Raw genomic sequence first — 13,944 nt, 5'->3', positions numbered from 1 at the left:
CAGCTGAGTCTGTTCCAAGTCATTTAGAAGATATCAGTCAGTCTTGCCCCCACGGCTTTACTGTGTGAAGAAGATTAAAAAAAGGATCCTTTGAATTGTAAAACTGTCTTCCATATGACACCCTTTAGCGAAGATTAACACAGTGCATTATGGCTGTAGCATCATTTTCCTTACACTTTGCTGTTATGTAGGGACTTCGCAGAAAAATATTCTGTTTGGTATATGAGCTGTATTTTATCCACTTCCTTTAATGTATTCTAATAGGTGGTGTAAGATAAATATGTAAATCTTTGATCCTTTGTTTTACAGGCATGCTAGTGGTCAATGTTACTTGGAGAAACAAGACATATGTGGGCACCCTGTTGGACTGTACACGGCATGACTGGGCTCCCCCGAGGTAAGATGCATGGCTCTATGCAATTCTTTATTATTATTATTATTATTAGAGAAAGCAGGGTTTGCATACTATTACATTTACTCTCCAACATTTGGTGCTCGGCCTCTTAACCTTTTCATATTCTGTTTGATATAAATGTGCTGTAGCAGAGTCAGACTTGAGGATATAAAACCTAATGCATCAACTTGCCACTGGACCTACAGAGTACATGTTAGTCCTTACGTTGAGCCTGGAGAAACAGGATTCATTAGCAAACAGCTGATGTCCCAGGAGGCAGTAGTAGAAGATACAAAGATACTCTAATTAGCCAGATTGCAGAATCCACTCAGTGAACTGACAGCTTTTCCTCAACGCTATAACGTTCTTTATCACAACGGCTGCAATTTCTTAGATCACTGTTATGTGGGTGGTAGCATGAGGTGTTGTTGTAATTTCTGGGTATTTGCCTTTGTTATGCAAAATACACAGTGTGTGGATTGTACCAGGCACACTCGCTTTCATTTGAAACACCTGCACTGTATCTAAATGTAAATATAAATCTATATTTGAAATGCATGGTTAAGTGCAACAGAAAAAAATCAAATGAAATCAAGGATAAACCAGTGCTAATGGAAAACAAGAAGAGGCTGTATAACACTAATGTATCACAGTATATTACAATAATGCTCAGTACATGTTGTTTGCTGTGCTGCATTTGGACTGAGATAATCTTGCATTTGCAGCACAACCACATTAGGGACAAGCCATGAATAAATCAGAAAGCCTTTAACAGACTGAATGTAAACTTGGGCTTGTAATGTGTCTAAATTCCAGTACTAGTCAGTCTACCGATATATTCACATCCCCTGCTGAGGTTGAATTTTTTTTGGAGAGACTTGCAGGGGAAGCTGTGAGTCATACCAGCCCTGTGTCTGACTTTGTCACAGACTGCTAACCTTCACTGCCGCGCTGAAGATAATTGCATTACTGTTATGGAGAGATAAGGCCAAACTGCTATTTTAAGTATTTGAATGACTGCGTGTTTTGATTACCAAAGCAGCTCGAATGTTCATGGCTGTCTTTTCCAATGTTGCTTACATGTCTTTCATTAGGAATGTCATGTTGCTTTGTTTAAAGTGCTTACTCACTTGTTCAGCACCAAATATCAAGTTTATTATGTTACAAGAGGAAAAAGAGGGGGACAATAGTGTATCTATTTTAGTATGAGTGACATTGTTTATTGTAACTTTAACTCTCCGCCATTATTGTCCGTGCCAATAAAGTTATTACCGATGGGACTAGATAACCTTGTATATGACATTGCAAGTGAAAATATAAACAAGTCATCCTCATAATAGTTTTAATATTGGTCTGGCCAAGCACAACCCTACAGCTTGTTTGTGGAGAGATTAAAAAAGAACAAAAAAGAAAGCTTTAAAACCATTGCTTTAAAGGTCCTTAGAGAGCATTACAGTTGCCAGAAACTGACCCTTTTTTCCTAGTAATGAGGGCAACAGCGGTTTGCCTTCCAGATACAAGTGCATTTATCATAAAATCATTTGTGACATCTTAATTACACACGGGTGATTTCCATTAAGCGAAAACAACTGACTGCACCGCTGATGAGATTTGTCATTTTTCTTGACAGGCTGTTCTTGTCATAAAGCCAATTATATTTAGAGTAATTTAATGGTGTGAAATAATAAAATGAAAGTTGAATGAGGTATTGATTGAAGTAGTATTATTAGGTTTCCACAATGTTAATTTAAAAAAATCATTAGTCGAATTTCCTTTATATTATGTACCATAATGTTGATAATTGGCACTTGACAATACAAATCTAAATGCGATCTTTTAACACTGTTGCAGGTTTTGTGAATCCCCTACAAGTGATCTGGAGATGAGGAATGGTCGCGGTCGGGGTAAACGAATGAGACCGAATAGCAACACTCCTCTCAACGAAAACAGCAACTCATCAGACAGCAAGGGCACCACCAATAATAAGACACGCGCAGCCTCTAACAGCAAGGGTCGGAGGGGCAGTCAGACACCATCAGAGCGCCGTACCCCACCAAACAGCAACACCGAGGACATCAAGGCCAGTCCCTCTTCAGCCGGAAAACGAAAGACCAAGCCAACCTCAGACATGGAACCCAATTCCAGTTCAGAGGACACAAAAGGCAACAAACGCATGCGGACAAATTCCAACAGTGGAGGGGTGGGACCTACAGGCCTTCCTATCCCTTCTATTAAGACTGAGCCACTTCCACCTCCCCTCGATCGTAGCTGCCCTTCCCCTGTTCTTATTGACTGCCCACACCCTAACTGCAACAAAAAGTACAAGCACATTAACGGTCTCAAGTACCACCAAGCCCGCGCTCACAATGATGATGACATTAAGTTGGACTTAGATGGTGACAGCGAATATGGGGAGGACTCAACTCTCCATCCTGAACCAGGAAACTGTAATGGAGCATCTATCTCTCAGAAAGGATGCCTGTCTCCAGCACGTTCAGCCACTCCAAAAGGCAGGAACTTTGATGCTCAAAGTCCTTCTCCATCTCCTGGCAAGTTTGGTTCAAAACAGAGTAAAAAGAAAATTGCTGAAACGGATGCTGAAACAGGCGGTACACCGATGGATGGGTGTGAGGATGGGCCTTGCCTCACAGATGAGGCTAGTAACGATGGTATAGATGATAAGAGAGGATCGGAGAAGTCTAAAAAGGCTAACACAAGTGCAAAAACAGATAAGAAAAACTTGAAGTCACCACGGCCAATTGGCCCTGGCCCAACAGCAACCCAGCAGATTTACTCTTTTCCTCCTGGAAACCCAAATTCTTCCCCGGGGCTTACCCAAATGATGCAAGGAATCCCTAAGAGTCCCCAAATGAAAGGCACACAGCCTAAACCCCCTGCCATTGGAGATCCTGCCTCCAGTAGCTCCAAAGACAAGAAGAAGAAAGACAAAAAGAAAAAAGATGGTGGAAAGGAAGCTGATAGCCCCAAGCCTCCAGGAAAGGGAGGAAAACTGGAGGAAGGAAAGCTTCCGTACTCAGAGCCTTGCGATCAGGGGAGTAAGGGAGAAGGGCTTCTTAACGGCTCGTCAGAAACTCATCAAAGTCGCTTGGCCAGTATAAAGGCTGAAGCCGACAAGATTTACAGCTTTTCTGACAACGCCCCAAGCCCATCCATTGGTGTTGCCAGTCGAATAGATGGTAGTGGGATGCCACAGACTCTCACGCCACTTCACGTAGTGAACCAGAATGGTGCTGACAACTCTTCAGTCAAAACCAACAGCCCAGCATATTCAGACATTTCAGATGCTGGTGAAGATGGTGAAGGGAAACTAGAAGCTGTTAAAGTCAGGACAGAGGACCAAGCCATCAGGGAAAGTGTCAAAAAGGCACTGTTTCCAAATCAGACACCCAATAAAGATTCTCCTTACTATCCTGGGTATGACACTTATTACTCACCCAATTATGTCAACCCCAGTCCTGGTGGGCCCAATCCAGGTACAACAGCTGCCGAAGGTCAGGTAAAGATTAAAAGGGATGATGAGCAGGATCAAGTTGAGGAAAAAGTCAAGGTTGAGGTTCATGAAGATCGCAAACCTGACAGCACTGCTCCTGCACAACAGCAGCAGCAACCCTCAGTCATCCAACAGCGATCTAACATGTACATGCAGCCTCTGTACTACAACCAGTATGCTTACGTCCCTCCGTACGCATACCATCCTGATCAAGCCTACCTGATGAGCACCAACCCAGCCTACCGGCAACAGTATGAGGAACGCCAGCGACAGATGGCTGAGCAGCATCGTGCTGCTGAGAAGAAGTCAGATGTGGCCATGAAAGAGCGAGAATCTTCCATGAAGGATGAGTGGAAACAAAAAAGCCTGATGCCGCCAAGCCTTTCCAAAACCCCAAGTCAGTCAGACCTTGGAAAGGCGCAGCAGCAACCAAGCAAATCCAGGGATTCCCCCTCTGAGCCGACCTCCAAATCCATGGGAACCATAAAGGGGGAGGACTCAAAGTCCCAACAACCCGAGGGACTAAAGATGAAGCTGACTGAAGGAGGTCACCATGGAAAGGAAGATCCCAAGCAAGCACTTGAATCCAGAGGGCAGGCAGGGCTGGAGCAGGCCATGTGGTTCAGACAGGTAAGTAGCAGTCCAGTTCAACAGTGCTACAATATGTTTGTAAAACTGTTGTGATAATGCTTTGTGAGGTATGCACCACTCTAGTATGGTGATAGTGATTTTAGATGACTTGGAGCTTCTTTTCTGCCCCTAGCAGTACCCTGAGAGCCAGAAGTCTCAAGCAGAAGATGAGCACCAGCAACAACATGCTCGATGGAAAGACCGGGAACATGATCGTAAATTGAAGGATGAAAGGCCCAGGCCCAAGGACAGTCAAAGTGGGCCCAAGGAGGACAGCAAAGAGAGCAGTGATCCCAGAATCACTTCTGAAGATCATCGTGCTATGAGCAAAGACTCTCGTTCTAATCCCCACATGCAGTTCTCATCACCACTAGCACAGCACCAAGGCTACATGCCCTACATGCATGGTTACCCCTACGGACAAGGCTATGACCCCAACCACCCTGGATACAGGGGAATGCCTTCGGTCATGATGCAGAATTACCCAGGTATGACCTTGGATTTCTTCCAAATACAAGCAATTATGAAATGTAGCATGAAAAAATGAGAATTTTTGCTCGTTTACTTTGTGATAATGCAGTTTATGTAAAGATTGTTGGCTGAATCTGTGAGGGTTTTCTGATTAGTTTATTCTTCTTCTTTTCCATCATAAAAACAGCACTTTTTGTGTTGTTTCACTGGTAATTGTGGTAATATTTAATAGCTTCATGAAATAATTGCAGTCCTTTGGTACAGTTTGTTAGAAATGAAGCATGGCAATGGAGTAATTTTCAAGGCAATTACATGATTTAAGTCAAAGAATGATTCTACTCCCTAAGAGGCTATCAATAAAATTACATGTGTTGAAAATGGTGTAGAGTGGGGAAAAATTGCATTCACTTCATTTTGCAGGATTGCTTGCACTTATAAATACTAGTAGCATGGTTGAATTTGTGTTAATCCACACATTCCTGGAGGATCTGATGTAAATAGCCCAAATATTATAGTCTTTATGTAGAGTAAATAAGAGTAGTGTTTTTATACCAACGTGGATGTCAGTGAAGAGTACGGATTTGTGCGTTTTTGTTGAAGCTTTTACCCTCATTGCTGTGATCAGTGTTGGAGTCGTGACTCAAAGTCATTATTACATTTTATTTCTTAAAAGTAATGCACTACATTACTTAATTACTCCCAGAGAAAAAGTAATTTGTTATACTATTCGTTACATTACTTTAATGTCACTCTGTAAAATAGTTGAAACCCACAGTTTTATAATCACCATTTAACAAAATAAACCTGAGGCTACAACCCCACACACCAATGAGAACATGGATCTCTAAGACCTTTCTCTTAGTAAAAAAACAAAGCTGACCGCACAGAGGAAAACCAGCACAAAAAAGCAATCTCCGCACTGATTCTGCTTTGGCAAGTGCAAGAACCGATAACTGGGATCGATAGGGAATAGCCAGACTAACAATTCCAAGGAATTGGTCTACTGAGAACTAGTTTTCTATGAAAACCGGTTCTCGATTCCCATCCCTAGTGAAGAGATATGTGAGCTGTGCAACTAAGTGGTTAGTTACCAATGTGTAACTATTACTTTGTAATCTTAACAGTATTTATCTTAATTTTGTATTCCATATAAACCTGAATATGTGGATCACTAATCTTCTTTGTCACTCTCAGGTTCTTATCTACCTGGAGGTTATCCCTTTTCCCCATATGGGAGTAAAATTGCCGGAACCGAGGAAGGCAGTGACAAATCTCGTGCTAGCCCTACTGTCACCAAAACGGCAACAGACTCGAAAGCCCTGGACAACCTACATCTGCATACCAGCCAGTACAAGAGCAAATCCCCCACAGTAGGTGACAAGCCACCCCACGACAGGGAAAGAGAGCAGGACAGGGGAGCTTCGGGAGACAGGGATCGGGAGAGGGAGCGAGATGTGGACCGACCGCGATCCTCACCCTCCCAGCGGATCATGCCCTCTCACCACCACCTGGGATATCCCCTGCAATATGACCTGTCCTACGCCACAGGTAAATCAGTCATCCCATTTCACTGTAGATACAATGTTCACTTCGTTCAGATGCAGCAGACTGTTAGAGTAAATTAAACATGTGACCATCGGGTCTTCTAAAAACGAGCATAAGAAGGAAATATACTTTAACTGCTTGTCAGCCATCAAGCAGCAACCCCTTCCTTGTACCCACCACCAGCAACTGACAGGGAGGCAAAACACAAGCCTACCGAGAGCAGCATTTTCAAACAAATGCAGGTGGCAGATAATGTGCGTCACACAGCAGCTCATCTTAAAAAAACCCAGGCAGCAAGTTAGGAGTACGTGCAGAGATGTAGAATGTCATTTAAAAGTAAAACTGTATGTTTCTTTGTCATGGCTTTATATGTCATGGCTTTCAGAGAGATGCAGGAACCTGTAAAAAAACAAAACAAAAAAAACAAAGCCCTCACTTCTCTGTTGCAATCTAGTCAAATATTCAGCACTTTTAGCCTCTCAGCTCATCCATTCCTAAGTAGGTCCTCTGAGGACAACTGGATCATGGTGTTGATAATAGAGATGTTGAATGAGCCCAAGACACAAGTCCACTGCAGACTGCACTGACATCTAGTGGCAGCTCAGTCAAATTACAGTGAATTTGACAAATGCCTCTGTTCTTCCATTGCAAATGCGTTGCCTGTATTAACATTAAGTACAGTTTTAACAAAAGGTTTTGATGTTAAATGTTTGTATCAAGCTTCTTTAGGATGGAGTCGCTGTTAAATTGTATCACATTAACTCATAGGTGTTTCTACTATTTTGTCCACCTCACTTATATAAATAAGATACCTAATGCATAATGCACCAGAGTTAAACAGCACCACAAATTACAGCCTTTGTGATCAGCATAACCTCAAGTAGAACTGAGTTACAGATGCGTGTAAAGTATTTTCTCCACACACTTTTTTTTAATTCTAATATGTGTAAATAAATAATTATTTTCTTTGTATCCTTCACAGGAAAACCTGACCGTCACACCTCAACCCTGCAAAGATTCATATGACTGGATCACATGAGAACAAGATCTCCCGGGTGTTACCTTTTAGACATCAGTTGAATGGTGTTTCTATCTATATTTTTTAGTTCTTCTGTCCCAAGGAAAGGCAGACTGTTGTTGCTGTTGTTGTTGTTTTTTTTCTCCCTCCCCCTCCTCTCGTTAAAGACCCCAAATTCTCCAAACCTTGGTCTGTACCAGAACTGATAATATAACCCAGGTTCAAAGCCATCACTCTGCCCTGTCACGCAGAGGAAACACCAACCCGCTGATTATCTAGTCTTTGCACTGTCAACAAATGCAATGCAAAAAGAGACTATTGGACTGCCAGAACAGCTTTTTGTTGTTGTTTTTTGTTGTTGTTGTTTTTTTCTCCTTGGACTGCATTGTTTCTTGTTTTGTTCTTGTTTTCTTTTTTTTGTCACATGCAGAAAGAAATTGGCAGGGGATTTTAGGAAGTTGGGTGGCTGATGGGAAAAAGGGGTCAAACTAAATTAAAGACTGTTTAAAAAGAAAAGAAAAAAAGAAAAATGATTTAACGTTGAAATTGTTTTCAACTCTGTCTTTGGCTTCTCGTATGCCATGAAACAACAGTATATCCTTAACTTGACAAATTTTTGGCTATATTTCGTGGGGAGAGGGAATATGGCAGCAGCTGCTTTCTTCAGAGACTTGAGAGCCTGAGACTGAAGTTTTTGTTTTTTTGTTTTCAACTTTCCATCATCGTTTCCCCATCCTCCTCGAACCCTCACGTCGTGTTTCAGGGATGATGTCGTCACGTTCTGCGAAGGGACCGCGTACACCTCAACGGAGAATAAACACTATTCATGTTTCCTTCACTTCTGCTCCATATCATTACGCTCATCTTCGAATGTGTCTGATGCTGGTATCGGTCCCGTCATCTTTTCCTCACACCGCAAAGGGGTCGCCTCCGTTTTTGCCACTCACTCAAACAGTGAAGCCACATTAGCGAGCAATCCGTTCACGGGACGCTCCGTCGTCACGCTCATCGGGCTGCTGGTGTGTGTTCTGGTGTTTTTGTTTTTTTTGTTTTACTGTAAGATTGTGCTTCTTCAAGCTTGTCAAGTTTTGATTGTTTCCTGTAAACAATGTGAAAGTTCACCCATGTATTTTTCTGCTGTAATATAGACTTTTATCCTACTTTTATGTGCATAAATGTTTATATTTATCCCAGCACGCAACTGCTTAAAAAACTGTTAAATAGCTTTCACTGCTGCGTTTACCATTATGCGCTCAGATGGTCACTGTTGCTGTGGAGTTCCTGAACGTCTTGTGTGCTTCTTTATTTGCCCCCACAGGCTTTGCTTGACCTTAAACTTGGTTCACATCTCCACTCATCCTAACTGAGCAATGCACAGGTTGATTCATTGTAGACTTCTGAATTGCTGTCTTCCAGCTCCAAAAACAACAGTTCACGAGTTATTTCCGGGACTTCTTCAAATTTGGCCGCTCTCCCCTTCAGGGTCATTCCCTGGTGCACTTCTGGGCTGCTTTCTGCAATGCTTCTGATTTTACAACATTTAACATTAGGACACCATGAATTCCTGTCTCAGTAAGGAGTTCTACTGTAGCATGCTGAGGTGGAAATAGCATAACCTGCTCTGGCACCCAGCGCAATCCCTTGTTGAGAAGATTTGGCTCCCTGCAGCTTTTTCTACTTCCCCCAAAATAAAAATCAAGTCAAAGGGTGACTATTTTAACACATCGGTGAAGACCGCACGGGCACAAGTCTGAGCAGGAAATAAAGAAATGGATAAAAAGCAGCCATGCTAAAAGCCCTGCAGTGCTGTACAACAACATGACCTTGACGGGGAGATCAGGCAGAGTTTCACAGGTGAAGTCTTCAAACTCTGTGGTTGTACGTTGCAGTGACAACAAACTGGAACAAAATCAAATGTCATTTTTAGGTTAATATCCAGTGTGAAAAGGCTTAAAATTTCTCTTGGTGCTTCGCTTGCTCATGTGGCTTCACCTTAACACACATCCACCTCAGATTCTGTTTTTAGCTTGTGTGTGTATATATATACACACACACACACACACACACGTTTTTTTTTGTTTTGTTTTTTTAACTAGCAGCTAGCTTTGGTCTAAAAGTGAGCAAATGAGTCTGACGCCTCAGACAGCAGTTTTAATTGTTACGTTGTTGCCTATGCTGGAAGGTCAGTTTATTAGCACATTAAACAGAAGAAAACTATTAAAAAATCCAGCTGTTACTCTTACAAGCATGAACCAATCAGATGTTCCAAAAAACAAAACAAAACCAGAAGTGTGAGCCAGTCAAAATGTGGAGCAACACGAACATCGTAAACTAAAGCGAAACGGGAGTCGGGAGGCTCAAAGCTGCCCAATGAGCTCTCTGCTTTCCTTTCAACCTCTTAACACGTGGTCCCCTTTTTTTCTTCTTCTTCTTCTTCTTTTTAATTTGCAGACGTGTCCTCTTGTACCAGAGTTCCCTCTTGGCTTTATAGTACAGTTCTCTTATACCTCAGGGGTTGTAAGTGAAATTCTATACACATGCTACTTGCATAGATTTGAGAGGGATTCGGTTTCTCTGTGTTGGGGGAGGGGCACATTATCCACTCTGGGTTGGATTTGATGTGCTGGTTCATTCAGGATAGGGCATTGTTAAAGGTTCAATGTGGGCTGTGGCTTATGAGCAGTCTTAATGTTCCTCTAAAGGATTATAATCTGAGTGGAATATTGACCATGTTGTCATTAAATTTAATTTTATTGATTTTTTTCTTCCTATTTTTTTTTTTTTGGGGGGGGTCTATACTTTTAATGTTCCTATTGTTGTCGTTTCTGTTTCTCTCAGTAAATACTCTACATGGTCAAATCCCTAAACCACCAGTTAACGTTGTGTCTAACACCCTCTGACGTCGGATGTTAGCTGCTTGTTGAGACACTATTCAGTTACCAAACTGCATCACTTCATTCTGAGGTTCTTGGACATTCCAAGTAAATAAGTTGCCAGTGCCCCGTCTAATGGAGGCTTGCGAGGACGGTATATATTTTGACTTTTTACGCATTTTCAAGAAGAATGGCTGACATGAGTAAGCTGAATGTGGTGGTGTTTGACGTGTACTTAAATCTGTAAGGGTAATCTAGGCAGCTGTGATGTTGTCATTAAAAGTCAGTGGGTTTTTAGTACCAGCAGGCTGCATACAGTACATATAGTTTTATCAAACAATGGTTGTGACAAGTGCATTTGTTCTCTCTCTGAGAGTAGTAATGTTATCTCAGTAGTAAGCAAAGCCCAGTGAAAATCATATATACTAAAGTGTATGAAAAAGCCAGAAAAGTAATGTTTTGCTATCAACATATTGGAAAGTGCTTGGCTCTTGTATTTTGCAGGACTGTATTTGTTTCATGGTGAAGAGTATATTTATTGGCCAGCAGTTGTCTCAATTGGTGCCTAGTTGAACATTCTCCTGTGAAAATGCAGAGACACTCGCTCGTTTGTCCTTTCCCGACCCCGCCCACTGTCACGCAAACCGCCGCCAACCCGAACCCCATTCCCACACACCCCTTTTCCCAAAAGTACCACTTCTGGTGCTTGCAAGGATGTTTACAATGTCTTCATTTTCTTTCTGTGTGAGAAATTCAGATCTCTGTCCCCTCTCCTCATTTCTCCCTCCCTTCAGGAGTTTGTGTAAAGTGTACATTACCATGGTTCTTTTTTATACAATACTCTGTAACTTGCCTTTGTAAATTTGGGCTGGAAAAAAATAAATCTTTTTATGAGACAATCTGTCTTGGGAACTGTTTAATGGCTCGTGCTTGGTGGGTGCTGTAGATTTAAGCTGATAATACAGTTAAAGTGGTTTTGTATTTATTGTTTACCGCCCAGGGACAAGGTTGACTGTAACGCAGCGTTCCAGCAAAATTCCTTTTCAACCTTGAAAGTCACATCATCGGAACAGGTTTCCTTTTGTCATTTTTACCAAGTCTTATTTCAGATGAGAGTCAACCCAATAGGTCATGTAATATTTATATCCCATCACAAAACACAGAAAGTCCCCAGCATGTGTATGGCAAGTGTTTGAATTTGCACGTAAATTGATTTTCCCATCCTGGGAGAAAGAAGTCTAAAAGTCTGAAAAACCTCTTAGCCTGCAGAAACTGCACCATGGCACACAGCCACATGAGTGCAGTGTCTCTAAAGAGACCACAGTCTGTCTCAGTGGGATCAAATGTCAGATTTTTGCCTCTTTCTGAGTTTTACAGCTGACTCGCTTGCACTGCATGCTTGAGGAGCATACATACATTTAACTGGAATATATGTTATGCTCCTCTGGGAAACACTTGCAAGCTGTCAACAGTTGAGTCTGTTGAGAGCGTCACTTTGCATATGTGCACGCAGTGCTCAAATTTTATCTGCATCTGGTGCGACATCCATTCGTATCAGGCAGTTGGGATATTTTTAGCTGCCCCTAATGCCCCTGAACTGACAGTACACTCTATGCAATAGCATAATGCAACATCAGTGACAGAGAGTGATTAGGCCGGGGATGATTTTGGTGAGTGTAAATGTGAAATCTGATTATCCTCCATGCTCTCAGCTCTGCAGAGGGAGGAGGGCTGGAACTAGAGAGAGTGAGGCTGGAGGAGAGATTCAGAGGGAAGGAGGGGTTAAGTTACCAATGTGCTGAGCCAATGGCTTTTCCAGAGAGCAGCTGGCTGGCATCAGGGCAGGACAGGCCGCTCAGAGGAAGGATACCTTGAGGACGACTCACACCCGCTAACTGTAGGACATTAAAGGTGACTTCTAGGAGGTGTTCATGGGATGCACTATCTACGCAGCCAGCCCTAAGGCCCTGCCAGCCGACGAGGCCCCAGGCCAGGACAGATACTATCCGGTCCCCCACTACCGCCACCCTCATGGTAACTGCAGTCAGAGGATAGCAGCCAGCAGAGCCAGGTCAGTGAACAGCACACAGGAAGTGTTTTTAGGATGGTTACACATTCAAGAACGCATCCCATCCATGCATACATTACAAAAAGAAAAAAAAAGATCACTGTTTTAAACAGCAGTAGGAAATCAGTTTTCAATTTAAGTGTTTTTGCTTCTGCTTTGAAACATGAATGGCAGAGGAGAAGCAGGGATGAAGGGATCACCACAAATGTGTCAGCAGTTCAAGTTATCACATGTCTAAGTCAATTAGTCATCACTGACACCACAAAATGTGTGACTCAGGGTTTATTTGTGCGGCACTGTCAACTTAAAACGACCCAACTCGGTAGCAGTGTTTGGACTGCGATTTCAAAAGTTAAACTCCTCAGTGCAACATCCTCTCTGGAAAGTGTCTCAGTTTGACCTTAGAGCTCGGACTCAGAGCACTTAATGCACACAGACAGCTTGATGCTTGAACCTTTACTGTTTGTACATGTGCACAGAAAGACGAGGGACAGCGGCTAAACCCCTTCAAACATCCTTAAACGATTCTCCTTTAAATCTTCCACTTGATGGTTTTGCACCAGATGACACATTTGTTGCTTCCATATGAGTGCAAAACATCTGCAATGTTCTTACATGTCAGTTATTGGTCGTTTACTATGAATGTAAGTCTGAAACAGCAGTCTGATAATTTGCAGATGATACAATGATATGCTGAATAATCTTTACAAAGTTATTTAAAAATACTTCTGAGATGTAATTTTTTTTTTTTATTCCATGGATAACGTGGCCAATAACTAAGAGCTGAGACATTGTCTCTGAGTAACGCTTTATAATGACATTATACACTTTTAAACTCCTCAGCTGGAAACGGAAACATGTTGTTAACGTATAAAAGATAGAATGAAAGCCACGACCCCTCCCCCAGTTAAAAAAAACAATCTAACTAGTTTGATCTTTTACGTCATGTTTTTAATTTCCGTTATCTCTGCACGTGCAAATGAACGAGCCGCGCTGTTCTGAGCGTCTGCGAGGGGAAAAAATAGCCACCGTGTAATCCCCCGGCTGCTGTAAACAGTTAGCTAATAGGTAAGCTCAACCCACCTCACACTCGGACTCACTTGTGAAGACGCTGCAGCTCAGCCCTATTTCCCTGCTTAAGCTTTAATTATTGTGGCGGGAAACTGGGTGTTTTTGTTAGTTTGTCGTGGAAAAGCATAAAATAAAAAAATGAATTTGACGAGAAATACCACTAAGACCTGAAGAATTTAGTGGAGCTACTGGAAAACAACATAGAGGAAAAAGCGACAGCAGCCTCTGAGCTACAGGTAGGAAACCTTATGTAAATCAAGCTAGCGAGAAAAAAACAGCAATGCTTCCGGAAATGACTTTAAAAAAAATGCACCCGTGATGCCTTTAGGGATTTACTGAGGAATTTAGAGATGTCGATGGTCT

The 13,944-nt window shown here is 42.2% G+C and overlaps 2 protein-coding genes across 5 annotated transcripts in view; both read left to right on the top strand.

The window, feature by feature from the left end:
- The window catches only part of LOC120742265 (zinc finger protein 609-like), a 76,200-nt gene extending 64,859 nt beyond the window's left edge, over positions 1 to 11,341 (top strand). For 3 of the 4 annotated variants that reach the window (XM_040045496.1, XM_040045492.1, XM_040045493.1), the window contains exons 4-8: positions 310 to 397; positions 2,246 to 4,535; positions 4,669 to 5,023; positions 6,201 to 6,554; positions 7,534 to 11,341. In XM_040045496.1, coding sequence (XP_039901430.1) covers positions 310 to 397; positions 2,246 to 4,535; positions 4,669 to 5,023; positions 6,201 to 6,554; positions 7,534 to 7,577 — 3,131 coding nt within the window. In that variant the 3' untranslated portion in view covers positions 7,578 to 11,341. The remainder of the gene's footprint in view (positions 1 to 309; positions 398 to 2,245; positions 4,536 to 4,668; positions 5,024 to 6,200; positions 6,555 to 7,533) is intronic. The other variant, XM_040045494.1, reaches the window with a different exon arrangement.
- Positions 10,024 to 13,944, top strand: part of LOC120742268 (GRAM domain-containing protein 2A-like) — a 26,273-nt gene continuing 22,352 nt past the window's right edge. The window contains exons 1-2 of the mRNA XM_040045500.1: positions 10,024 to 10,032; positions 12,417 to 12,513. The gene's annotated coding sequence lies outside the window, so the exon portion shown is untranslated. The remainder of the gene's footprint in view (positions 10,033 to 12,416; positions 12,514 to 13,944) is intronic.

This window comes from Simochromis diagramma, unplaced genomic scaffold (assembly GCF_900408965.1).
Source record: "Simochromis diagramma unplaced genomic scaffold, fSimDia1.1 OVJJ01000079.1, whole genome shotgun sequence".
Lineage (NCBI taxonomy): Eukaryota > Metazoa > Chordata > Actinopteri > Cichliformes > Cichlidae > Simochromis > Simochromis diagramma.
The sequence above is the reverse complement of the archived record's forward strand: the minus strand, read 5'-3'. Positions and strand labels throughout refer to the sequence as shown.